The sequence below is a fragment of the Morchella sextelata genome (assembly GCF_020137385.1).
Source record: "Morchella sextelata strain SCLS chromosome Unknown scls_10, whole genome shotgun sequence".
Lineage (NCBI taxonomy): Eukaryota > Fungi > Ascomycota > Pezizomycetes > Pezizales > Morchellaceae > Morchella > Morchella sextelata.
The window spans coordinates 66,028-91,921 of record NW_025408625.1 but is presented as its reverse complement, the minus strand read 5'-3'; the positions used below and the strand labels follow the sequence as shown (position 1 = coordinate 91,921).

Genomic DNA, 25,894 nt, shown 5'->3' with positions numbered 1-25,894 from the left:
GACGTTCGGTCCTTTGGAACATGGTAGGACGACAGCAGAGGATCAGGCTAATGGTATCGCACGGGAGATGAAGGAGGTATTAGATTTTCTACGAGATGAGTTGTTCCGAGCGCAAAGGATTCAAGAAGAGTCGGCCAATACCAGTCGGGCTCCCGCTCCTCACTATCGTGTGGGAGATAAGGTTTTCCTATCCACCCGCCATGTCCTTACCAAACGACCCTCGAAGAAACTCGATTGGAAGCGTATTGGGCCATATGTTATTAAACGAATTGTCAATCCCTATGCCTATGAATTAGAACTTCCTCGTTCTATGAAGGTCCACCCTGTATTTCATGTTTCGTTACTGTCGCCGGAAGCCATTGATCCCCTACCAGGACAACAACAGTTACCACCACCACCGGTCGAAGTTGAAGGACAGGAGGAGTGGGAAGTCGAGAATATTTTGGATTCCAGGGATCGTCGAGGAAGATTTGAATACTTGGTTAAGTATGCCGGTTATGACGAAGCTTCGTGGCAGCCATTGTCGGATGTCGAACACTCGCCTGATATTGTCAAACGATTTCACGAACGATATCCACGGAAGCCTAAGCCTACCAGGAGGTAGGCCGTAGAGGGGGGAGTGGTCTGTAACGGCAGCTAGACGGATTGGCTATGTGAGTTGTCTGGGTACAAGGGAGAAGGATTATGCAGTGTGGTTGGGTTTAGTGAAGTGGGTTTCTATTATGTTCTATTTGTTTCTGTTACGCGAGGGTATGAGTCAGCATTGGGATAGGGTATGGATATATAAGGGGGGCGTTGTCTCGTGATTTCTTGTTTCTCTTTCTTTCTCTTTTCTCTTTATGCAACCTCTGTACTTTACAGTCACGAATACTATTTGGTTCGCGCTACGTCATAGGGTTTACCCGGTATACTAGACCAGGTACAACCATCCATAGTCCATAGTCCACAGTCTCCGTTCTTGCCTTAGGTGTACCCTTCGGCCCCATAGTCCATAGTCCACGAACTTCCTACGTCCACGTCTTCGCCTCGGTTGTATTCCTTGGCTTCATAGTCCCTACGCCCATAGTCCCCGTTAGAGTATTAAGTGCGTTCAACTGAGCACACCCAGCCATATCTGGTTCGGTAACGATTTCGATTTGGACTGGCCTCCTAATTAAATAGTCAAGACGGGGAGGGGTCACACTTCGTGTGAGGTTGAGGCTCAACACATCCGCACCCGACCAGCCCGAAGGCCAATATCTCCAGTCCAGTTTGTTATTTCCGCAGTGTGAGCTATAGAACCGCATTCCCCTAACAATGCGGCATTCTTTGAACTGCCCCAGTGCTGCCATAGCACTGCAGCAGTAATATCACCCCGATTTTTGCTCCTGTATGTACCAGTAATTGAAGCTAGAAACTTCGCCCGATTAGGCGATGGACCAAGCGAGATGGACGGGGCCTTCCCCTCAGAGAAAACGTTTACGATACCATGTAAAGCCGGGGGGGTCGGTTTACAATACCATGACCCGCTAAAAATTACCATGACAACGAAACTTAAGCGTGTCAATAACAAAGTAGTATAGTAGATAGAGAAACTATAGAGTGATTGTTTTCTTTCTTTTTCATCTCTAGTAGCGGGTTCTCTGTCATCATCAACCATCACTCAAGATGTCAAATCCTATCGAGGTTGGCCAGTTTTTTGAATCCTTTGATGCACTTAAGACAGCTGTGCAAGACTGGTCCATCAGGGATAAATTTACCTATAGAACACGGCTCAGAGACCGCCAGCGGGTGGATTTCTGCTGTCATTCCTTCAAGGAGGGATGCAGTTGGCGGGTTTTTGCAACAAAGAAGGATGATACTGATGTGCAAGTACGAATTGTGAATATTCAGCATTCTTGTCTGGGGGCCGCTCTACCATCACGGCCCACTGCAAATTCACAGTCCTGGTTGATGCGAGTAGTACCGACTATTCTCATTATCACTCGTGATACGACTGCACAGGATATCATCAATTCTGTTCAATTACATCATAATGAACAGATAACCTATCAGGCTGCAAATGAGACTCGAACAAGACTCCTCCAGATTCAAGCAAAACAACAGGCAAAACAGTTTGAGCGTATCCCCGAATACCTTGTCGCCGTACAGAAAGAAAACTTGCAGTTGTATAGCAATTTGCAAGTACTTCCAAATCAAATTGAAAATACTACAGTATATTTCCGCCGGGTTTTTATTTGTCCATCTCAGTCACGGGCCTCTTTCTTTCATTGCCGTCCTTTTCTTGCAGTTGATGGAACATTTCTTAAATCACATTACCAGCAGACTCTCCTGTTAGCGGTAACCGTGGACGCAAATAATCATTATCTTCTACTCGCTTGGGCAATCGTGGAGAGCGAGAATGTTGAATCATGGTCATATTTCTTTCACCACCTAAGAGCTGCAATCTCAAGGGGGTGAGTAGCGAGTATTCCGCAGGGTACGAAGAGTGTAGTAGGGGACGGTATGGAAGCCCGCAATAGGGGTACTACGGGGCTCTAGCGTTGGAAGGTTCGATGAGACGAGGAGAAAGCGAGGCGGTGGTCTTCTTAAAGAAAGAAGAGGACGATAATATTGTATAGCAATAGACAGCGTAGATACAGAAGACGTTGCGTAAGGAAAAGAAGAAGACGAAGAACGAGAAATACAAACAAAACCCCCCTTAATATACTCAAAGGAATCCCAGCGATGACAAATCCAACATGACTGATACCTTAACGATCAACAGAACCCGGTAGAACCCAATAGAACCTTTCTGACTAATCCGACTCTTCACAACCCCGTACCTCTACTAGTCGATCCATGAAATGCAATTCCCGAGGTCTGTACTGCAACAATAATGAGCGATCGTGACAAAGGATTGCTTTTAGGGATGAATGTTCTCGGGGAAGGAATAGTTAGACTGTATTGTCTTGAACACCTCCGGCAGAACTTTCTACGTCGACACGGGCAAACAAATGAAATGTATTTCTGGAAAACCGTAAATGCAGTATCAGAAGCAGACTATTTCACAGCAATAAACCATATACAACAAGAGCAAGGGTCTGCTGCACAGTATTTACTAAGTATCGACAGAAAAATTTGGGTTACCGCATTCATACCTGGTGGAGCAGCGAGAAAATTTGGTCAGAAAACATCAAATGCGGTTGAAGTAATGAATTCCGTCTTTAGAAAAGCAAGAGAACTACCAGTACTCGAGCTTCTTCAAGAAATTTGGCACCACTTGATGGAGTCAAGGTTTGCCAAACTCGAAGCATCAAGAAAAGTCGCAGCTGGACAAATCTTTACCCCATACTGTGAAAAGATTCTTATGCAGGAACGTCAAACTGCAAGGCAGTTTTTAGTCCGTAGGGGTGGCGATCAGAATGCTCTTATCATGAAACCTGGACCGGAGAATCTGGTATGGGCTGTTAACTTGGGTACCTGCACCTGTTCATGCCGAGAATTTCAGAACCATGATATTCCTTGTCAACACGCAATTGCATTTATCTACACTCTTGGACACCGTCTAGATGCATACATCTCAGTAGCATTTCTTGTCGACAATTGGAAAAGAATCTATTCAGAAAATCTTCGCCCCATCACTTTCCTAACAACCACAGCGGAAACTCAAGCCCAAGGGTTGAATAACCAACCGGAAAATCTCGGCGCTGCACTCAGCGCTCCACTCGGCGTTGGTATCGGCGGTGCACCAGCTATGGAAGAGCGGGAGCCTGTACTGGCTGCCGGAATGACTGTTATAGCCCCAACTGGACGGGCCACTATAGGAAAGAGAAAGAAGGCCAGAGGAGTTGTTGGCCAGAGGAGCCGGGCTACTGGGCAAACTCAACAGCAGTGCTCTAGCTGTGGGGAGAGTGGGCATAATGCCAGGAGTTGTAGGATCCGCACTTTTAAGTAAATTAGCGGACAGTTATTCTTGTATCTTATTACTTTCCAGCAATTTCATCATTACTTCAACTGCAAAGTTTCGTTGCCATGGTAATTTTTAGCGGGTCATGGTATTTTAAACCGACCCCCCCGGCTTTACATGGTATCGTAAACGTTTTCTCTTCCCCTCAATGCTTGTCTTCATGGAGGGTCACTCGGGTCATGTATGGTCACTCGGCGTCACGTTGAATCACTCGGACGCTCTGTGCGCTTGTGGCTCCTGGGATTAGCGCAGGGGTGGTTAGTTATTCCACCCCCTGTCAACCGAATGTCAGTAGACGTACGCGTATCTACATGTAGTTCTGCACCGGCGGGGAGAATCAAACGGGAGGCGCTGCCAGAGTGGAAATGTTTGTAATGAAAGAACTGGCAATTAAACATTGTCCGCTATGGCAGAACCACATGTACACAGTTCAAAACACGGTGTTGGGCTGCATCGGATATACACAAGTATGGACAAGAAGGGCGCTTCAGAGCAGGTAATATAAACGAAAAGGTGTTTGGAGCAGGAAAGAAGAGGACACCATCTAAATTAGAGCCAGATCACCATGAGAGGAGTGGACACAAAGATGAACCGGTGCCAAGACAAAGAGGCCTTTGGAAATAGGCGTATTTAGAAGAAGACTTGCATCCAGTGAGAGAAAGAAGAGCAGGATGATCTGGGCGGTTTCCCCCTTGATCAACGGCTCTCGCTGCACCACTGTCTCCACCACCGCTCACTCCTTCATCTCAACCTCCCCACCACCCTCGGCCTCCACCGCCCCCTTCTTCTTCCCACCGCGACCCTTGCGCGACCTCCTCAGCTTTGCAGCCGGAAACCTCTCCACCGACACATGCACCTCCAGCCGCGTAGCCCCATGATACTTCTTACACTCGTTGCGCATCAGCCGCATCTCCTTCGTCGAGCCGAACGCATAGTAGCGCGGCGCCTCACGGTGCTCATTCTCCCTCTCCCACACCGTCGGTATAGCAAACGCCATATTGATCCCCCCCCCACTGTCGATCCCCTCCGCGGCAAGCGCGTCGCGGGCACGGTCGAGCAGCTGCTGGTAGCTGGTCTCCTGGCCCAGGAGCACGGCAAAGTACTGGCCCGTGGAGCCTTGGTCGTTGGTCAGCGGGGTGAGGTTGAGCGACATGGTGTAGCTGTATTTTGCGCGCTTGCGACGGGGCCGTTTGGCGCGGGGGTCTGGTGTGGCTTGGACATCGGCGGGGGGCTCTGCGGAAGGGCCTTCGCTGGGGGTGAGGAGGGTGTGGCGGAACATGTTTGCTAGCTTTCTCATACCCTTCTGCCGGGCGTAGCGGCGCCGCTCTGGGGTGGCGTGCACTTCCGGGTCGCCGCTGTTGTCCGGTATGTTGCGGATGGCTGTCGATAGGGGCGGTGGTTAGTATACTGTCACTCTCTCTCGACTGGCCGCATTTGCGTTGGTCCGGGAAGATCAATTACGTTTCCTGTCGTTGGCAGCCTTCGCGGGTGGGCTAGATGCTTCTTGGTCCCTGTATGGCAAGGCGATTGCGAGACTGCGCTCCATGTACTGAGCCAAGTCATCGCTTTCTCGGACCGGTCCTTTCTCCTTTCCGGTTCCTCCTGCGCCGCGACCATTGGTTAGTATTCCCCTCTTCATGCCGACTTTCTCCGTATTGCTTCGAGGTGCGTTTCTTACCGTCTTGATCATGCTTAATTGTACTTGTTGGTTGGCCTGCACTAGTGCTTGCAATTGGGCCGGAGTAGGTCCAGGATGGGCTGCCGAATGTGGCGTGACCGGCGGTGCTTGGTTGGGGGAAGGTGTGTTGCGCCATGGTGAGTGTGGGGGATTTGTGGTCCGGAGGGGGGGGTGGGGGAGGATGCACGTCAAGTCGTTGGGTAAGGTGGAGGTTGAAGGTTGAAGGTTGAGGTGCGGCTGTTACTCCTCGTGGGGTTTGCTATCAGCGTGGTGTACGAGGGTGGGGTGTGGGGTCAGAAGAGCAGGGTGAGGGGTGTACCTGGTGGGGGAAAGAAGTGGGATGCAAGTTGAGATAGAGATGGGGGTAGGAGATGAGATGGAAAAAGCAGAGGGCCTGTGGACAGCGTGAGCCAGCAGCGCTGTGGCCACTATGGCAGAGAAGGCGTCACCGAATATTTTACCCTGAAGGCAATTCTTCCAGATATCTGATGTCTAGTCGTTCTTGCACGAAGTGTAAGGGATGGAATAGTTTGTAGATTCGTTGCTCGTTGATATATATGGTGTGGTTAGAAGAACACTAACCCTGGGTATGGATTCCCATAGAATGGCTAACCGTGAAACAGCACCATATACTAGCCCAACTTGTATAATTATTTGTCGCGACTTGAACGAGAATCACTTCAACGGATAAAACACTCGACGAGACTTTCACAGTACCCATCTTCAACCTCAAGATTGTCATGGCGCCACCCGTTTGGAACATTGCTCCCCATACATGTCCTCCAAGGATTGATGCCTCGCCAATATTCCCTTAAATTCATGCAGTCCGAATGGGCCCCGGAGTTAATGGGCCATTTGCCTGAGATGAACTGTTTTATTCCATAGCTGAGTTAACCTATAAACGAGTATTGATGTGTATATTGATGATGCAGATATGAACGGGTATCACGCCTATATGTGGTGCGCCCACTCTTAAAGGTAACCATAAGTGACGGAAAGTCAATCGCTTATAACTTCACCACCAAAAAAGATATCAAAAAAAGGGGCATGATAGAAGTATAGTAGGAGTGATGAAGAAGTTCGGTTCTATCATTACAGATTTTTGATATCTATCATGGTCATGAAGTTATTAGAGCTTACAATTGGCTGTTTTTGTATGTAAAAAGCGCCAAGACTGAACAAAGTCGAACCGTATTATACCCATTTGTACCCCGTAAAAAGCAAACCCGATCGAGTTGTGGCAGTGATGCAGCAAAATGGCTAGAAATGAACCCTCTGGTTGGCTCATGAATCCATATTGCAGCCACAATTGTTCCACATCCATATGCCGCCATGTCACCTTTAAGAGTGTGCGCACCATATATGCGTGATGCCAAGGCTACTAGTATTACATAAGAAAGAGAACGTGGCGTGACAGTGTGATTACAAGGGTATGAAACTAGCTAGTTCTGCGAATGACATTTCAAGCAGGAGGTTAATAGGTAGGCAGATTAAAGAGAGGCGGATAATTTCTAGTTCACGTCATAATCTACTCACTGCTCATAGCTTAGTATCTATAGCTACATGTATCGGAAGTAAATTTATTTCCCGGGATTGGTGCGGCGAGTGGGCTGCTTCACGGGATATCACTCGATCATGAGGAACGTGTATGTTGACCTCCTGGCTTGGTGAATGAAAACAGCGGAGTGTTGATCCATAAACATATATACACCTGAAAGCTTTGTCAAGTAATATGAGTCCATATATACACATATCAGGGGATATGATGCAGGAGCCGTGCATGATGATAGGAAGGAGTGCGAGTAGTGATGAGTAAGCGGCGAGTGTTAGCAACGCCGAGAGTGATTACGAGGAAAGGACACAAGGAGTCTTGCCAACATGTCATCAGTAGTAACGTAGTTAAGAGGACGAGAGTCTTCTCTCCTCTTATATTAGACAATCATCAATCAAGATAACTATCAAGAATCTAGATATTATCGAGCCACTTCATATGAAGTCCCAAGGTACGTACATGTGTGTATCCCTTGGGCGCGTGAGACATCTTGCGAAATCTCTCTCACGGATTAGCGTGATCTATTCAGGTCGAAATGAGTGACTGAAATAAGGCAGCGACCTGCAAAGTCTTTGGCAATATATATATAGGCGTACTACAAGCTAGTACGTACTGGAAAACGCAGCGAACAGCTTACCCTGAAGTTTCCTCACGCGCTCAAGCGATAGCCCCAAAAGGGTTGTCATATAATTAATCCGGCCTTGACTTTGTAAATTCGCATTCCCTGGTTCTTATGCTGAAGCAGCTCAGCGCAGGAACGCAAAAGTAGGCAAGATCTTTCTAGCTGCATCCCATAACGCAACTGCTGGTGGTGCCGGGGTGCCAAGACTATCGCGCACGTGCGCACTCGATTCTTACTCGGGGTATGTAGCGCAGTGGTTGGCGTCTGAGATTATGCGGGTGGCTCTTTGTTTGGTAGGTTGATCCTGCTGATCCTGCTGATCCTGTTGATTCCGATTATTTACTATTGGGTACTGTCGTTCACGGGGGTACTCGGGTACTCGGGTTAGAACCAGAACATGCAATGAGGTTATTTGTATGGCAGAGCGGCGCCACTCCATACAAATAATCCCTGTCTCTTCACTTGCATGTTCTGGTTCTTACTGCTACACCCGAGTATTGGCGGACGCTTGGTGTTGACGGACAAGCCATTAAGGTCTTTAACTGTGATATGTCATGACATAGTGGGGAATACGGTTCATAAGCTGTCTTTTTGGGGAGCCTCAGGTTCAAATATTAGCGAAAGTTAGGCTAGCTGCGGGTGTAGGGGTAGATATGTCATGTAGTTTATGCTGGAGAAAACGGCCTGAGAACGGTGGTCGGTATAACGAGGACTTAGTACATAAGCATGTGGTATTAAGCCAAGAGGACACGCGGTCACATGATGTTGTGGTGGCCTGTATTTAGGAGTGGATTAAGAGGCGAGCATGAGGCTTTCCCTCTTACCATAATCATCATCGTGGTACATATGCAATCAATAAAGTAGCAAGTTTATTACACTCCAGCGTGTTTCTAGGTGTACTAACACTCATCTGTCGTCCCGCCGGCTACCACTCGACGACACCAGCAGCCCATTTCTCCCATCTCGTATTAGAATAAACCCATGGTAAACATAAATATGGTGGAGCTGGAGCGTAGATCGCCATACCGCCATTGAGAATTGGGTAAGCCTCTAGCTCATGCTGATTGGCTTTATTAGTTCCTAACATTGCCTATGGAAACCAGACACTGGATTGACCGGTCAGCTCAATTCTCTTATATATGCATGCGTCGTTTTGATAAGGCCATCTAAATAAGTGGCGGTTTCTGTCTGTCACATCGGCGTTCCTGCCGCCAAAGCGAAGGCAAGTAGGGAGATGATGAAACGACTGCAAGCGCTCTCAAGGCACATGCTCGGACAGGGCTCTTCCACAGGTAGAAGGAGTTAGAAGTAGAAATAAGCTTCCAAAAGGATTCCATGAGTTACCTCCCACCTGACGGCCCGGGTAAGCTCGGACGAACCCTGGCCAAGCCTTCTGCAGCTGCTGTTCTGAATTGGTCTGTGCAATATCACATCGCAGGCTGGCTGGCGGTTTTAGCTCGATTTTAATTGCAGGCGGTTATCCATGTGATGGTAATTCCTTCTCTTTTTAAAAGCTACCTATCATCCCTGCTAATATATAATAATGCCTGCATAGAAGCCCGAGAGAATAAATTCCGAAAGTCCCAGCAGTCTGGACAGGTACATAATCGTTTTGATTCGAGCCCACCAATGCAATGGAACAGTCGGCGCACACGTGTCCTATCATTAAGAATCTATTTCTATAGCAACAATCGATTCCTCGAGCCAGAGTACTTACACTGCTAACAACAACATATCGGTGCCAAACACCGGGTTTACTTAATTTCAGCCCGAGGCGCACAAACTGTGCATGCCCGCGACTACATGCGTGCATCGATTGAGCTGGGATACGTATGGTCTGCAGTATATAAGGTACAATATATAGGCAAGTTGTCTACATACATGTAAGTACTCTATACCCATGAAACTTCAGGCACACCTGTACACACATGCTCTTTGCGTCTGACATTTGAGTATAGATCAATCTTGCGTTCCTATCGCATGGCTGGATAACCTGAACGTAATATATAAAGTATGTACCAAATTTCCGATATACCCTTCGAGTGCTGATTGGAGTGAGTACAAGGCTGTTAATAAAATAGTAATAGACGTACAGCGGCCATGTCATGTGTTTCCGGAGATCTCTGAATTAGTTTTTCGAGTACAACTGGCTATGCATGCTCGGCGAAGCGCGCATGGGAGGGCGGCACTGTTAAAACGATGTCCCGGGGCGCCGCTGTCAGCTGTATTAGCTTTTCCGACGGGGATTCGCAAGGTTGACAGCCCGGGCCGTTAATAAATTCTCAGCCTTCTGGGTTCGTCATTTTCCTCCCATAGGGATCGAATATCAGACTTTGTATCTGGATCTACGACTCATTGATCGGCCCGATCCTCAAGGTGTCAATATCCTGCGCCATCTAAAACGGGGCAGCTCCCCGTCACCACCAAAATATGAATACAGCGCTTTGTTTGGTAACTGGTTAGTGGGGGCTTCCGATTCAAATAACTATGGTCACACAGCGCCTGAACCTGTTCGTTCAATTGCAATACCATCTCCACGGAGATTCAAGGTCTTTACCTCCTATACGTACCGCCCAGTACTATCCCACCGCCTTAGGACTTCCCTGTGCGTAATCCGCTCAGAACGAGGCGTGGCCTTTAATTGCGCACTTCCGAACAGGATACCAGTTTCAGTCTACCAAACAAAGATAGATATATCAATGATTCCAATAAAAGATTCTGCGTATACTCTTACATCATTGGGTAGCGCGCAGGGAATGAGGTAGTGGAGGTCCTAATGATAGCCGTATCGGTGGTTCCGGTTCATATGTCGTAAAAATTAAACGTCAATCTTGGTTCAGTGGCGAGTTTTTGCGATACCATACGTCCACGGAATGCGGAGCGAATGCGGAATTCGACGTACCAGGCCAACGCTTCCTACCTCTACGGATATATGCAAGTTGAGCCCTTCGTCTTATCCCAGGTACGTCTGGTGTTCGAATGGATGGCCCCATTTATCTCATGTTAGACAAGGCTGCTGTGCTATTCGCATACTCAATTCCTACCTGAAGGAGTTCTATTTAATAAAGCGTGGTCTCCGCCTTCATTAATATACTGTATATCCCACAAGACCTCCCCACAAGATCCCTTGAGTCTCTCAACTTACAAAAACCTTTACACCCCTACATTTACGCTTATTTCACTACAAAATACCTCGACTATGGTTACCCATAATCCTTTATTTGCCTGCTTTCGAGATGATGTATTATACCCATGCGAATCTAGATTTCCTCCGATTGCTGTGGGTTAATGTTCCTGATATGTAAACAGGCAGAGCCAGAGTCGAAATTTGGCCTCGAAGCTATAAACCCAACAGTAGATAACAGCCTGGAGTCCAAGCGGTGTATTGACGTTGAAGATTTGCTCCCCTAACAAAAACATGCAAATATGTAGTCATTAAATTGGATCCGACTAACCCCACACACAGTATCGTGGCAGTTCATGGACTAGGTGGACACCGCAGGAAAACATGGCAGCATAATAAGTCGAAGTTTTTTTGGCTGGAAGAACTTGGGAAGGAAACTTGTCTAGGAGGGACCGCAAGGGTGTTCACATTTGGCTACGATGCTTCCGTGGTGTTCACACGATCTACTGCTAGGATTAACACTATTGCAGACAATTTACTAGACGCGCTGGGAAGAAAAAGAAAAGACCAGGAGGTATGTTCCCTCCACGATTACGTTATCTTTGTTGAACAGAGGTATGAGATGACGGGGATAGTGCGCATGGTGCTTACTTTGATTGAAGCACGAAGCTAGGCGCCCCATAATCTTCATATGCCACAGTTTAGGGGGTATCATAGTTAAAAAGGTCTGCCGATACATAAGTCTATGTATATATAACCCGTGAGAAAGCTAGCTGACAACTCGTGCTGCTTCAGGCCATGTTGAACGCCGTTCACAATATCACACATGCGGCATTGTTTAAATCAATTTTTGGTATTATCTTTCTTGGTACACCACACCAAGGAAGTGCCACAGCAAATTTAGCTAGTACAGTGATCAGGATTGCACAACTCTCAAAGTGGTCAAGAGCTTCTGGGCTTCTCAGGGCCCTAACAGTCGATTCGGAGACACTCGAAACCATCTCGAATGATTTCCGACACCATTCTTCGGGAGACAACCGAAAACTTGAAAAAATAGTTTCCATCTTTGAAACACAGACTACGTCCGGATTGGGCGAGCCGGTTGGTTTCCATTCCATTGCCACCGAACCCCCATTGCCCCCCCCCGTTCGAAGAAATGAACTAATGTAAGCATTGTGGATATTTAGGTCGTACCTAAGAGCTCAGCTGTCCTGAACCTCAGCGGGGAAATTGAAAATCAGGTAGGAATGAACACAGATCACAGAGGGTTATGCAAATTCCCCTCAGCAGACTCGGATTCTTTCAAACAACTATTCGATTATATCCGTGAAATGGCAGAAGGGGCGGTGGAGAGACAGGCAGATAGTTAGTACCCATGAATACCAATGCTTTATGTTCAGTTCCTGTATTAAACTGGATTTCCTGTAGATATTTCTCCAGAATATCAGGAGCTGCGCCGGACACTGCACAGGGTCAATTACGAGGCCCACCTGGAAGATATATTGGCAAAGAGGTCACATAATACTGCTAGATGGATCTTCGAAAACGAGGCGTTTCGGAATTGGAAAAATTCCCCGGGATCGCGGGTTCTTTGGCTCACTGGTATAGTTGGGAGCGGTAAAACAGTGACGGCTGCGTCTGTGATCAACGAATTGACAGAGGAGTCCAATTCTATCGTTGCGCACCGTGTTCGGCCTTTGATTCTTTACTTTTTCTCTGATAGCAAAGAAACCGCAAAATCGGATCCTCTGAACCTTCTCTCCTGTCTTATGCGTCAGATCTTGCACTACCGAGTAGCTTACGGAAAGAGGATCAAACATGCCACAAGTAGTGCAACCGATTCCTTTTTGATTGCTCTTGGGAAGACGATGGACATCATGCGAGAGCTCTTCTCTCGGATACCGAAAGTCTACATTATCCTTGATGCATTGGACGAATGTTCTGGCGCGAAAGGAGAACTGCTTACCAGGATTTTTCAAGCAGCCAAGCTGAGCTCGAGCTGTGTGAAGGTTTTGGTGACCACCAGAATCCACCCAGGAACGGAGCTCGACCGGGCATTTCAGAACCCATCATACGGGAAGCTTATCGTCAAGATGTCGCTGGTGGAGAGCCAGGTCAAACTGGACATTGACAAATTCCTTTTGCAGAAGATTGAGGCAACTCCAGGTCTGAGAGCATTGGGCAACGAGCTGAGGCAGAAAGTGAAAAATACCATAGCGCAGCACGCCGCTGGTGTGTTTCTATGGGCCTCAATGGCGTGGGAGATGTTCTGCGGCCAGGCGGTCAGTGGATGGACACTCGAGATAGTTAACAAGGGCCTTGCTATGCTTGGAGATCTCTGCAACCGGACCACTGCCATATCACGAGAGGCAGAGATAAAATCTTCTCGACCACAGTCGCCTCTGTATGGATTCTACACCGCAGTCCTGGATCGGGTTCCCGGGACTCAACGGGAAGACACGAAGCGGCTATTCCAGTTTATCATCTTCGCACACACACCTCTCACATTGCGCCAGCTAGGTGCCGCTTGTGCTGTTCGGGTCGGAGATAAAGACCTCAAATCGATAGAAGAGCGCATGTGCTTTGCTCTTGCTGATGAGGTCAAGACAAGGTGCTATCCCTTTGTGCAGATCGTGGGCGCCGACCAGACTATCAAGGTGGTGCACTCGTCTATCAAAGAGTATTTCCTGGACGGAGGCTCTGGGGAGTACTGCTTCACCGATGATCATCACCGCGCACATCTTGACATTTCCCTGACGTGTCTCACTTATCTTACCTTCACTGACTTTGCCAAAGATCACTCGACAAATCCAAACAGCACGCTGGTGGAGGAGGAAGTCCTTTAAACAATGGGAGCACACCCCTTTATCAAATACTCTGCTACCCACTGGTCAGATCATGCAAAACTGGTCCGCGACCATCCACAGATTTGGAGCTTATTCCTTCGCTGGCATGAAAGCCCAGGCGGTAGTATGGAGACTTCTTTCCGGATATATTGGCGTACCAGAGGAAAGGGAACATTCCCACGGAAGACGACACCAATGCATATGCTCTACTATATGGGCCTGGAGAACCTGATAGAGCTCGCAACGGGTGAGCGCAGGGCAAGTGTCAAATGGGCCTCAGAGATCTACCCCGATAGTGTTGGTAGAACACCCTTACACTGGGCCGCAGCAAATGGGCATGAGAGGATAGTGGCCAGCTTTCTACAGAAGCATTCCGATCTGCAGGAAAATCTCTGCACCCCCGAAGTCTCCAAAAGCTCACCGCTGGCATTAGCCGTTGATTACGGGCACATGGGAATCGTTGAGATGTTGTTGAAGAATTCCAAAGGACAGAAGGAACATATCCAGTTACTCGAGCTGGCATCCTCAGGCGGTCACTTGGAGCTTGTTAAGTTGATCTTTAGTCTTGGTGTTGATATCAATATCAAGGTTGGTGATTTTGGCTCTGCCCTTCACGCCGCTGCATATGGAGATCACATCGAGATAGTCCACTGGCTTGTGAAACAGGGGGCCAAGGTGAATGAGAACCATGGCAAACATGGCACCCCCCTACAGACAGCTGCATTCGAGGGAAACCCCACCATTGTTGCGTTTCTCTTGGAACATGGGGCGGATGTCAACTCTACCGGGGGCTGTCACGGGAGTCCTCTTCAGGCGGCAGCCTATAGAAACTGGATGCAGATTGCGACTACCCTTATCGAATACGGTGCAAAGGTCAATGCTGCTGGAGGAGATCATGGAAGCCCCTTGGGCGCTGCCATGTACTCTGGCCACACCGATATGATTAAGCTTCTCAAGGCTAAGGGCGCCCGCCCAACCGACAACACCACCCTACGCAAGCCCTCAATATTGGATCAAGCTACGGTTTCTGCAATCGCCCAAATAGGCGGTGAGTTTCAGAAGGGAAAGATGGAGGTTGTTGAGAAGAGAGTGGAAAAGGTCGCCAAGGAATTCTTTGTTGCTATCGCCTCGGGAAACGAAAGAACACTCCGTGTACTTCTCCAGATTGGCCTCAGAACATTCAAGGTTGCGCTCAAACTGCAAGGAGCCGATGCCTTGCTTCTCCTGATCGTGAAAACGGCACTCATGATATTGGAAGATGTTGTTGCAAACGAGTTCTCCGCCGGTATAGATATTATCACACGGCAGTACAGGGATGCTTTGTACTACGCTCTTGACCAAGGCAGGACCTCCCTGGTTGAGACATTGCTATTTGACTGCTCAAATGCCTTCCGTACCTACCTAGAGGCCGGGGAGGATGAAAAAGCCAAGAACATCAACATCGGCGGCATGGAACTCCTCTTCACGGTTGTTAGGGCAGGGAGAAGAGACGTAATTGAGATGATTGCTAGGCAGTGGGTCGGTATTATTGAAGCTCTCATGGGCGAGCAGCACGAAGCGAAGTTTATCGGGATCATTAAAGGATTCGCTGAGAAATGGGTCATCGCTGCTAGTGAAAGAAATACCGGTATAGTCCTGACTTATGGTAGAGCTGCCATGGAGGAACTCCTCGCCGCCGTTTCAACGGGTAAAAAACAGTTCGCCAACCGTCTTTCAAATGTTTGCAGCGAAGCAGTTCAAAAGGTCTTTGATTCCAAGGAAAGCGATGTCTGGCTTGTCAATCTCTTCAAAGAGCAGATCTCCGAGCTTCAGCTATCACAGTGTGATGATAAGGAGCTGAGCAGAATATGCGCATTCAGCATTGAATTCTTGCTCGCCACAGAGAGAGTGGGTCGGAGTAGACGGAACTGCCAAATCGCACAGAAAAAATGCCTAGAAATAACTGTTCCTATCCTCAAAGATCTTGAACATCGCGGTTTGCTGGATACTCTGGAGAATACTACGCGAACGGCCCTCCAGGACAAGCTTTCTGATTGCGTTGATGCGACCCAGGTCAAGCATGTGCAAAGGGATATCTCCCGAGTTTTGTCAGCGATCATGAAATTACACAGTCCGGCAATCAAGGATTCCTTATCCCGCATTACTCAGCGTATCGAAGAATGCACAAAAGACATCATCAGGACCAGATGGGGAGAATAGTTGTATTATCGCATGGTGCGACCCCTACCAAGTTTCCAGCTACTGTACAGAGCTAACTAATTTTTCCAGGGGGAGAGGGGCGATAACCGTAGCTCAGATTGACCGGACTGGCGAAGTAGGTCACTGAAGGTTGCTAGTCCTCTTTTAGGACGCCACGCGAATAGTCGAAAAATCTCCGAAGTCCTCATTTCGGGAGTATACCATTCTATATGATTCATTCCTTTTGTTATCTTCATACTATACTTTCCCTTTGTGTCTCGATTTTCAATGTTATTATACAGATAATACGCCCTTCAAAGAGGGTTACGCCCCGCCAGCACTGGAATAATAAATATAATCCCAGAAATATTCCCGCGTTCATAGAGCTAGAGATCATACAACATGCATTCCCTCATGGCTTTATCTTTACTAAATCACTGCGATTGATGATGATCACCCCCTTGATACCCACCGGAGATATGATTTTACTTCTAGACTCTGGAGACGAAAAGGCCTACTGTATTTAAGCTCTTTTCACCTCTTGTGGAAGAGATATCGTGTTAATAATACTATGTACTCCCTCTTGAATGAACATACCACTGGTAGAGGTAAGCATAGCTTGCATTGTAAGATACGGAACTCTGCAGAGTAGGTAAGGGAGCCTCTTATGGTTTCGGCTGAAAATACTGAGCAAGAAATCAATTACTCAATCACAAGAGTCGGGTCTGGGTCAAATACGGATCGGACACAGCTCTGGGGATGCTGTTTAACACTGTGTATGCTGGATAACCCTAACCCTGTAAGCGTAAGATGAACCAGTAAACAACCCTAGCCCTGACTATTTGTGTGGCCAGGTCGAGTGATGGCACATGATGAAGCCACCGCTTGATTTCTCGATAAAGGGGGGAATGATGTGGAGAGAATCAGTACATTTTAAGCTTCTGCTCAAAATAATCCAGAATTCTATCCCCCGCTTAGCGTTAGAGCTGTTGCCCGCATCTTGTCATTTTTTACAGTTCTTGTGACCTTATGCCTACTAGTCGCTTCGTTCAGCAGGATGTGGAATACCCCAACCGGCTCAAGGCCAGCACTCATACCTAGCCACACTCCATCACCAGTCCGCATGTCCCATTTGGGCGCCGGGTGCATGGAAAACTCTCCCCAGGAGCATAAACCATCCCACATGCCAAGCCAGGAAAGGAAACCACGATTAATATCCCCTGGGTCACCGCCCCTACAGGATTCGAACCTGCGACCTTGCCCACCCTCGGAAAGTTTCCTCATCGGGATAACGATCTCGCACGATCACCAATTAACCATTAAACGTGATCTCGTTCTTTCGCATGATTATGTGAGACATTAGACAATCTATCCTATAGTATACATTCACTAATGGCTCCATTTATATTCCGAGTAAAATAGGTCTCAAATGATAGCAATCATAATAGAGTGATTGATTTCCATGAGAGTAGACCATGTTACCTACATAACTGAACAACATCCATTGTAAATTGAACTTGAATAACAGTTGTATTCTCCCTCATGAATATACGATCAGATATACATATTGAACGATAAAAACGAGTGAACATTAACTCATCCTCCCGCAACATCCGGACCCACCCCATACTTCCCCTACATCAACAGTTCTCTATCCCCATTCAGTTCCTCTCTCCGTCTGTCGAGGTTGACTGAAAAAGTCTTCCTTTCGCTTCCCTCTACCATGTCTTATAGGCCTTGAAGTACTTATCGGGGCTTACGTTGGTTGATCCGGTTCCCCTCTTGTACTCTCCCGCTGTACACATTGTGTCGGTGTAGAATGCGACAGTATCGACGTTTATATTTCCTTCAAGATAGAAGGTGGCAACGGGGGAGTTGGAAATTGCGAGCACTTCGCAACCAGAGTTGCGGAAGCCATGCGCAGTGATTTGTTTGCCGTTCGCGTAGCTGATGGAGAGTTTCCAGTCGGCATTGGCAAAGCCCAAGAGAAAGAGGAAGGGAAGGAGGAGGAGATGAGGGTTGAGAACAAGCATTGGTACGTGAACGAGAGATAAATGGGACTATGGTCGAGGTAGGTAAGAATGATTTTCAAAAGGTGTCTTATGGGAAACGATTATGGTTCTTTGCGATCTTCGAGGATGGTGTTGGGAGACAGAAGGCTTCACACAAGCGATTAGGCACAGCTTTTATACTTCTTCCGGGCGGGTGGGGCGCGAGTGAAGGCGGGATTGATGATCGTGTTGTATTCGGTATCTATATATAGTAGTTAGCCTGTATATACTCTCATAATGATGTGCACCTGCAGCTGTGGAGCTGGTATGTAATAATATTAATACGAGGATCGACACTAGATGACTGCCCCAATGACAGTGCAATACTGAAATTTATGATATGCAGATTTGGTACGAAATAGTGTCCAGCCACTACGTATTCGAGTAAAGAATCCCCGGCACGGCAGCAACTGCCATTTACAATTGCAACCCCAGAATCAAACTACAGTCGTTCACCGTCTCTTGACGAATACTGCCACTTGACGAACAAGGATTCCAACTATGGCAAGAAACAGTCAAGCAACAGCCAAGCTACGAGATCTCCATTCATTTTAATTTCTATTAGCCCAAAGTCCCCTGTTCTTCAACCAGCAGTGTTCATCAAGCGACGGTGAACGACAGTAATGATTCCATTTCACGAGTGCTATTATTGTACGTACGCCAAGATCAAAAGTCACAGAATTAATTGTCAGGCTGCAAGGCCTACTACTGGCTGCATCCATTCTCGAGTGAAGGTCTTCTTATTATAAGGAGAACCTATCAAGAGTACATGTAGCTATCATGATGTCACTACAACATTACTACTCGGAATATCCTAGAATGTTATAAGCACATAAACTATAAATCTCTAGAGAGGTATTCCCTGGATGTATGAGACGTCGACAGTGGGAACATCTCTCTAATGCATTAGTGTGGCCCATCCAGGAAATGATTGACTGAGGTAAGGCAGCGAACTGCGAACTTTATAGCACTATTAACTATTCCAAAGACCGGCAAAGGTAGCAAGCTACTTACGTATTCAAGGTCACATGAAGCTCATGCATGAGAGAGATTTTCCCAATATTGTCTCATACATCCAGGCCGGGATACCTCTCTTGAGGTTTATAGCGACGCTCATGGTTTCGCCAGCACAGCATTCTTTAATATAATCTAGGGTAATAATATCATGTACTTGCTGTACTACGCGAGATTCGTTACCAAGTACCGGTACGTTTATCAATAGGGCACACGAAGTCTGCGCCCCCCCCTCCCGTACAACGTAACTACCGGGCGAACACACTTCATTCATCGATATAACCGGCTATGTATAACACTGTACTGGGCAATCAGGAGCCAACGAATAGGAATATATATATATTACTGTAGACATACAGGCCGTTACCTAGCTGTTCCTTGGATAATGTCACACAAGCTTTTAACGGTTTTCGTAAAATTATTCCCACATACCCCTGTGGTCGCAGAATCTGTGCTGAATGGTTACGACCCCTGGAATTTGAATCCATGTTACTGCTTAATTGCCTAGTGCCTCGTATCCCGAGACATCCTCAAATCGAGCTTAGCGACTTGGCAGAGATTCTCGAGTTCTACTGGCCAGCTAGTGGAGGGATCAACTCAGTTAATTAGCATTGCAGGCACAGCATGTAGAAATATGGAGGAGCCCTATTGACTTGACTAATGAGTTAAAACTTCAAAGGTCGGAATTCTGTGCGGGGATTCGGTTGCACAACTTCCCACCCTTTAATTGTTTCGCTGTAAGAAACAATGGTCAGCTGAAAACAGGGTTAGGCCAATAGAACTCCTCTCACATATATCTCTATACAATCTTACCACTTGCTGTGCTGTACAGATACTCTATAGTTCATGCAAATAGGCGCCAGGGGTGAGCGTGCAGCAGAGCTCTATGGAAATGCAGGGTTCGTGAAGATCACTTCTAAATCGTCGAATACCATCCCCAGAATGATTTACAGTCGCAACTCGATATGTCAGAACTCAATACACCGGATCCCTTGCTGTCCCGTATGAGATCCTCTGAGAATATTGTTTTTCCTACTGCACAATCAATTTGCTATCGCGGATTTTTTGCTATCCTGTACGAAATCCTTAGAATCTTGGCAATCCGGCATATCGAGTTGCAACTGTAAATGCCTGTACTGTAGCAGTAGACATGCAGGCTTATTTACGGCCAGGTGTGGTAAATTCACGGGAACAGTCATTAGAAGCACTGGGCTCCATTGCTGTGGTTGGCTACAAGGGGGGGGTGACACGGTGATATCACCTTGCGGTGATCACCGCGGCCTAAAGTGGGGTGCGTTTTGTCGTATTCTTGGCGCTGCGGAAGAACTCTAAGTTGACTGCATATTTAAGTGCATGTATATTCCATTCAGCCAATTTACCGCGAATCGATTTTCCGCAATATGATCATATATATAAAAGGTTCCTATGGATATGCGGTTTTCGTTTCCACACTTGAGTGCAAGTTCGCAAAATGCTCGGATCAATGAAAATATCTTATAGTCGCGCCTTGCTATGCCGGACGGCAGGCGTCCTGCACAGGATAGCGGATTGATATTTTTATATGCACAGTAGGAAAAAAACAAAGTTTCCTGAGCATGTTGCATGAGATAGCAAGGGATCTAGCATACTAAGTCCCGTCAGAGCGCGGTATGACTGTATGTTGATATGAGGTCGTTAATTTATTAATATATGACCTAGATCTGCATATACCAATCGCATTTGTCATTCGCTATATATACATACCGCCAAGACCACCCAAGAAAGACTTGCTGACAAGGAAACGTATGGAACCTAACCAGGCATGACAGAGTGGCTTTTGTGTAGGATGAAGTGTTTAGGAAGGTCGGTGTCGGGTTTGTGGTGGGCGGGGGTGAAAGTCAGGCGGGGTAGTACGGGGGTTCCATCGTGAATATTGCAAGATGTTCTAACCCTGGTAACATAGAGTACAACTCCGGCACTTGAGCGCTATTTGGGGTGTTGGCGGTCACAGCTACACTAGATGAAGAACTATCGGTCAGGGAACTTCAACTTTTAGTCCAATTATCACTTGATTGGTGAAAACCATGCAGCCTATCATCTTGGATCGAGAGTTAATTACTATACACACCCTCCGCGGCCCCTGTACCGGGGGTGCGCGAAGCCGTTTGATAACTCCCTACCAACGTTTTTAGGGATCGGGATACGGTATCCCGAAGATTGGGATGTGCTATCCCCTTGGAGGATAGTTTGGGACATTTGGGCGGTTTGGGATAATTATTCCCTATATGGGTATATCACATAATGATCATATATAGTTTAAAAAGATACAAGTACAGCGATTCACAGGCATTTGGCGAATACACCGATTTGGCGAATTTGTATGTAGCAACCAGCCAGCAACCAGTCAAACTGCGAGTTTGACTAAGATATCCTGATTCTTATTGGCCGTGACCCCTGTTCGTCAAATGGGTGTATTCGCCAAATGCCTGCGAATCGCTGTACATATAGGAGATTTTGATAAAGTATCCCCGCCAAGAGATAGATGTCTCAGTTTATCTTCAGGTAAAGATACATGTTTTAAGTCATCTTGGCAAATGATACGGTATTTGAGGATAGAATATCTTTTCCCGCGGATAGAACTTTGTGTCCTCTGATAAGGATATCGGTTATATCCTTGACACTGGATATCAGTTGTGGCTTCAAATGTTCCAGTGCTGGTAGTATTTCGCGTCCCTAGCAATTTTGTACTGAGTCAAATTCGATTTTTTTGGCTGTCGAATTTTTAGACAGGAGGTTGATGCTAACGATGTGTAGAAACTTTCAATCTAAACCACTAGCATAGTTGGCAACGTTTTTTATATCCAATTCCAATGGTGTAAGCTCAATATTTCCCCTAACTTCCATTCTTCTTTAGCTTAAGCTTTTAATGGTAATATCACCTTCGAACCTACCAATCAGAACATACCCACTTGATGAAATGTCTCTCCTTAACTAAGGATATCTTACTATACTTCGGTGAAGACCAAGGATATGTCATCCTTTTCGGATACGATATCCAGCAAATCGATGGGTCGTACCCAATAGTTAAGATAGCGCGCCCTCCTGCAGTAGGATATCCTATCCCAGCCCGGAGATGGTATTTGTCGAAAAACAGTATCCTGCCTACGCAGAAGAGATATCCAGAATTTTTGGTACACTAGCATCTACCTCCCAACATAAAAGCCATTCTAGTTGCCCATTGGCTATTGCTTAATTGTGGTGGTATTTGTTGTCTATGAGCTCGACTCTTCCGCCACCCAACCAGACTCCATCTCTCCCTGACGAACGATGGTTGGTGGGGATATATATAGGAATATTGATATGATTTCAATTAGGGGTTTGGAATGCGGTCCTCATATAGATCTATTGCTTTTTAGGTTAGCTATCCAGCCCGAGGAATATTCGAACGAGTGGTGGAAGCTGGGCCGAAGCCGCACTTTTGATATTAATATTCAAAGAATGTCTTTATCGGGATGCGTGACTAATATTACTCCAAATGTATAGGTACTATATCAGTCCTGATTATAATTAACCCTTTGAGTGTAGCGCAATTATGTCCCATCATGCTGTGGCTCTGAGCGCACACTCACCGGAGGACGCCGAAAGGATAGTACTTGCAGTAAGATTGGATAAGCCATTCTTTAATAAAGCGTAGTTAAGGTCAAAATCCTGTCCGCCAATGATCTGAACATTTATCGTTATTTGGCGAGTAATTAAGCGCACGATAAGCCGCCGAGACCCCGCCCCCACGGCCGGAATCGCCAAATTAAACCAAACACCAAAAGCGAAGTGGACATCGCCAATGATTCCACTTCCATAGGATGTTTGTAGGAATATGACCTAGAAAGTAATAGTGCAGATTTATTTGGTTGTTTGGGGTAGTTTCGCTCTACGAATTTGATGAGACATGAAAGATCACTCGGGGTTTAATTTTTAAAAATTGAAAACATTTAAAGCTAATTCGATTCTATATCTTTCTCTTAACTATGCATCCTCTCGAAGTCGAGGAAGACTTGAAATTATTTTAAAAAGTGAGCGTTGGCCGATAGTGAGCTCGGTGAAGTCCAATCACTGGACACAGGGCTTGGCGAGTGTGAAAGGAGGCTGACAAGAATATCTTGGCGAGAGCGTATGTCTAATTATTGGGTACGGCTCTCCCCACTTTTAATTTTCTATACCTCTCAAAGCTCCATCACAAATAGTTTATCCCGTGGATATCTTGACATGTGTTTTCTGTGCCCTAGATTAAAGGGTAGGAATCGCAAGGAGGAAGGCGAGTTACCAGTGCGCCTAGTGATCATGAAGCCCAACAGCAACACAGTTAATCGTATCTCACCCCCGCCGTCGCGCGTTACAACTCCTCGAGCAGCTTCAATCCATAGCAAACCCCTTTTGGTCTAAAGGTACTTTTCTCCGGACATGACCCAATCGTTGAGTATGATAACCCTAAAGAATACGATGAATACACCAATATTGACCCTATGCATGGCTTACAGTGTGATCGCGGTGCATGGACTTGACGGTCATCGAGAAAGGTCTTGGATAGCAGATAATGGTGTATTCTGGCTTCGCGATGAACTTTGTAGGATCAGTACCAACTCACGTATCTTGACGTGGGGCTACGACGGCCGGACCCACGGCTCCACGCCATTAAGCTGCCAGACTCTGTACGATCATGCTGTCAGCCTGGTCGCAGATCTTAGCTTGGAGAGACGAAGGACTAAGACAGACGAGCGGCCGATTAGTTTTCTTGCCCATAGTATAGGGGGTATCATTGTTAAAAGTGTACCTTTGATCAGGTCTCCCTAGTTTCCACTGTCATCGATTGACCTGAACGAACCTACAGGCTCTCATACACTCGCATTCTACCGGAGAAGGCGATCTTGAACACCACAAGGCAATTGAACTTTCGACATATGGTGTGCTCTTTTTTGGTGTGCCGCACCAGGGCACAGATAGCTTCCAGTGGAAACAAATCTTCTTGAATGCGGCCTCAATGCTCACCCACACGAGTGATGTCTACAAAAACCTTGAGAGAGATTCGGAGTGGCTCCAACAACAGTTGACACAGTACACACGTATCGCAAAAGACTTCGATACGAGTTGTCTCGGGGAGCGTAGAGCGTTGTTTCTTCAGAGCTAACGGTGCCGACGGTACCAAACACATCCATACTATCTCCGCTACCAAGTCCGAAGTGCACGGTAACGTGAAATTGAGGGGTGGTGAGGCACACGGGATCTCTGTGGGGTCGGTGTATGCGATTTACCCGTGGAACGCCACCGATCTAACCGATCCTACAAGCCGTATATCCAAGGTTATTGTTACCCAGGCTTTCGGGATGAGATCGGAGGCCAAGATCCTTGGAGACCCTATTGAAAAGCTGCCAGGTGGTACCCAAATAGTTCTTCTGGCGAGACCCAGCCCCATACGGATCAAGCTCCGACAGCGCTCGGATATCCCAACCGATATTCCCCAGACGGAGATGCTGGACCAAATTCGCAATATGGACTGGAAAAAGTACGGTAGTGGTACATTTCCATTGAGCTTGCTTTCGGACGATGACAGAGGCAGTATAAATTTTCACCTAGTGGTGAATGACCGCCGAGAATACGAATTGTGGGATCCAAGCCAGGACAACAAACCGTTCCCCAATGTGCCATCTTCACGTGATCCAGAGATGGTTCTTACAAGTGCGGCACACCTAGGGCAGTTCTTCTCTACCCGAGAGTCAAAGAACATCAGGATGCCTTCGGGGCTACGGGGCAACTTCACGTTTGAAATATTGGATCGAGGTAAGGAATATCCCTCTGTGCTGACTGACCTGTCTTCAAACGTCCTGATCCTGATATCCGGACCCCAGAACCTGAAAATGGAATCTACCAAATACCCGAAGGGGAATCGATCACACTCCGCTTCAAGAACCTAGCACAGGACCCAGTAAACTTGACGATTCTCAACTACGGGTCTGAATATGGCATCACTCAAATCTACCCGATGAACACAGACTATGAAACGATCGATAGTAACCATGACTGCACACTGCCAGTAGAGCTCAAGACAACCCCGGGTATCCACACCATAAAAGCAATGATCACGCTTAAGACTACCTCCTTTAGGACTCTTGAGATGCCCGATATCGACTTGGCACCCACCGTCATTTCCAGTAGTTGGAATGGCGAAGTAATAGAGAAGATTGAAAAGATAGCCAACCAAGGGGCTGTCGACGACGACGACGAGGAATTAAATGATTGGGAATCCAAATCTCTGAGGATACACATCATGGCCCCTCCGGCACCTGCATAAGTCTCAACCTGATCATAACGCTCTTTGCTTCTGTAGGTGATCCCGCAAACCTCTATTTATCAATGTTCGTCTTGAAGGTCTTTTGTATATAAAGACATTATTCTTCAAGTAGCTCTACTGATATATATCTTAGACTGTGGACGGTTGAAATGTGACAGGTGGTTCTGGTCTTTGTTTTCGAAGGCCCCCCGGGGGCGGGGGGAGATCTACGGTGGGTCTTTTTCCCTTCTTTTTCTTTCGTCCTTTCTCATTCTTTCTTGTTTTCCTTTTTGGGTGGTGGGAGGGGGGAGCTTGGTAGTGTTGTATCTATATATTAGAACCACTAGGGTTTAATTTTTCACGAACTGAGCTTTCTTATATTCTTCGCGTGAACATTCCTGGACGTACTAGTACTTGGTGAATCAATCAAACAATCGGGTGAACATTCAACAAGCCTGACCGAGTTTGGATAACCCTATCCCACGTGCACTTGTCGCTACAGACTCTGTGACTATTGTATGTTGACTACCTGTAGTTTCGGTATACAATATGTGGCCACTATGTTACTGATAACCTTGAGCCTCTAAATCTAGTAGTCAT

At 46.8% G+C, this 25,894-nt stretch overlaps 6 protein-coding genes across 6 annotated transcripts; 4 read left to right on the top strand and 2 right to left on the bottom strand.

The window, feature by feature from the left end:
• Positions 1-2,857: 2,857 nt before the first annotated feature.
• On the top strand, positions 2,858-3,916 carry H6S33_001014 (uncharacterized protein; the record flags this gene model as incomplete). Its single annotated transcript, XM_044832524.1, has 1 exon — positions 2,858-3,916. The coding sequence occupies one exon, from the start codon at positions 2,858-2,860 to the stop codon at positions 3,914-3,916; it is 1,059 nt and encodes a 352-aa protein (XP_044693981.1).
• A 745-nt stretch (positions 3,917-4,661) lies between these two features.
• On the bottom strand, positions 4,662-5,742 carry H6S33_001013 (uncharacterized protein; the record flags this gene model as incomplete). Its single annotated transcript, XM_044832513.1, has 3 exons — positions 4,662-5,308; positions 5,390-5,530; positions 5,607-5,742. 3 exons carry the CDS (start codon positions 5,740-5,742, stop codon positions 4,662-4,664), a joined length of 924 nt encoding a protein of 307 aa, XP_044693980.1.
• A 6,493-nt stretch (positions 5,743-12,235) lies between these two features.
• On the top strand, positions 12,236-13,750 carry H6S33_001012 (uncharacterized protein; the record flags this gene model as incomplete). Its single annotated transcript, XM_044832502.1, has 2 exons — positions 12,236-12,269; positions 12,333-13,750. The coding sequence occupies 2 exons, from the start codon at positions 12,236-12,238 to the stop codon at positions 13,748-13,750; spliced, it is 1,452 nt and encodes a 483-aa protein (XP_044693979.1).
• Positions 13,751-13,945: 195 nt separating this feature from the next.
• Positions 13,946-15,949, top strand: H6S33_001011 (uncharacterized protein; the record flags this gene model as incomplete). Its single annotated transcript, XM_044832491.1, has 1 exon — positions 13,946-15,949. One exon carries the CDS (start codon positions 13,946-13,948, stop codon positions 15,947-15,949), a length of 2,004 nt encoding a protein of 667 aa, XP_044693978.1.
• A 1,697-nt stretch (positions 15,950-17,646) lies between these two features.
• Positions 17,647-17,961, bottom strand: H6S33_001010 (uncharacterized protein; the record flags this gene model as incomplete). The annotated part of the gene is made up of 1 exon (XM_044832480.1): positions 17,647-17,961. One exon carries the CDS (start codon positions 17,959-17,961, stop codon positions 17,647-17,649), a length of 315 nt encoding a protein of 104 aa, XP_044693977.1.
• A 5,535-nt stretch (positions 17,962-23,496) lies between these two features.
• On the top strand, positions 23,497-25,315 carry H6S33_001009 (uncharacterized protein; the record flags this gene model as incomplete). The annotated part of the gene is made up of 4 exons (XM_044832469.1): positions 23,497-23,796; positions 23,858-24,081; positions 24,149-24,804; positions 24,873-25,315. 4 exons carry the CDS (start codon positions 23,497-23,499, stop codon positions 25,313-25,315), a joined length of 1,623 nt encoding a protein of 540 aa, XP_044693976.1.
• Positions 25,316-25,894: the final 579 nt, after the last annotated feature.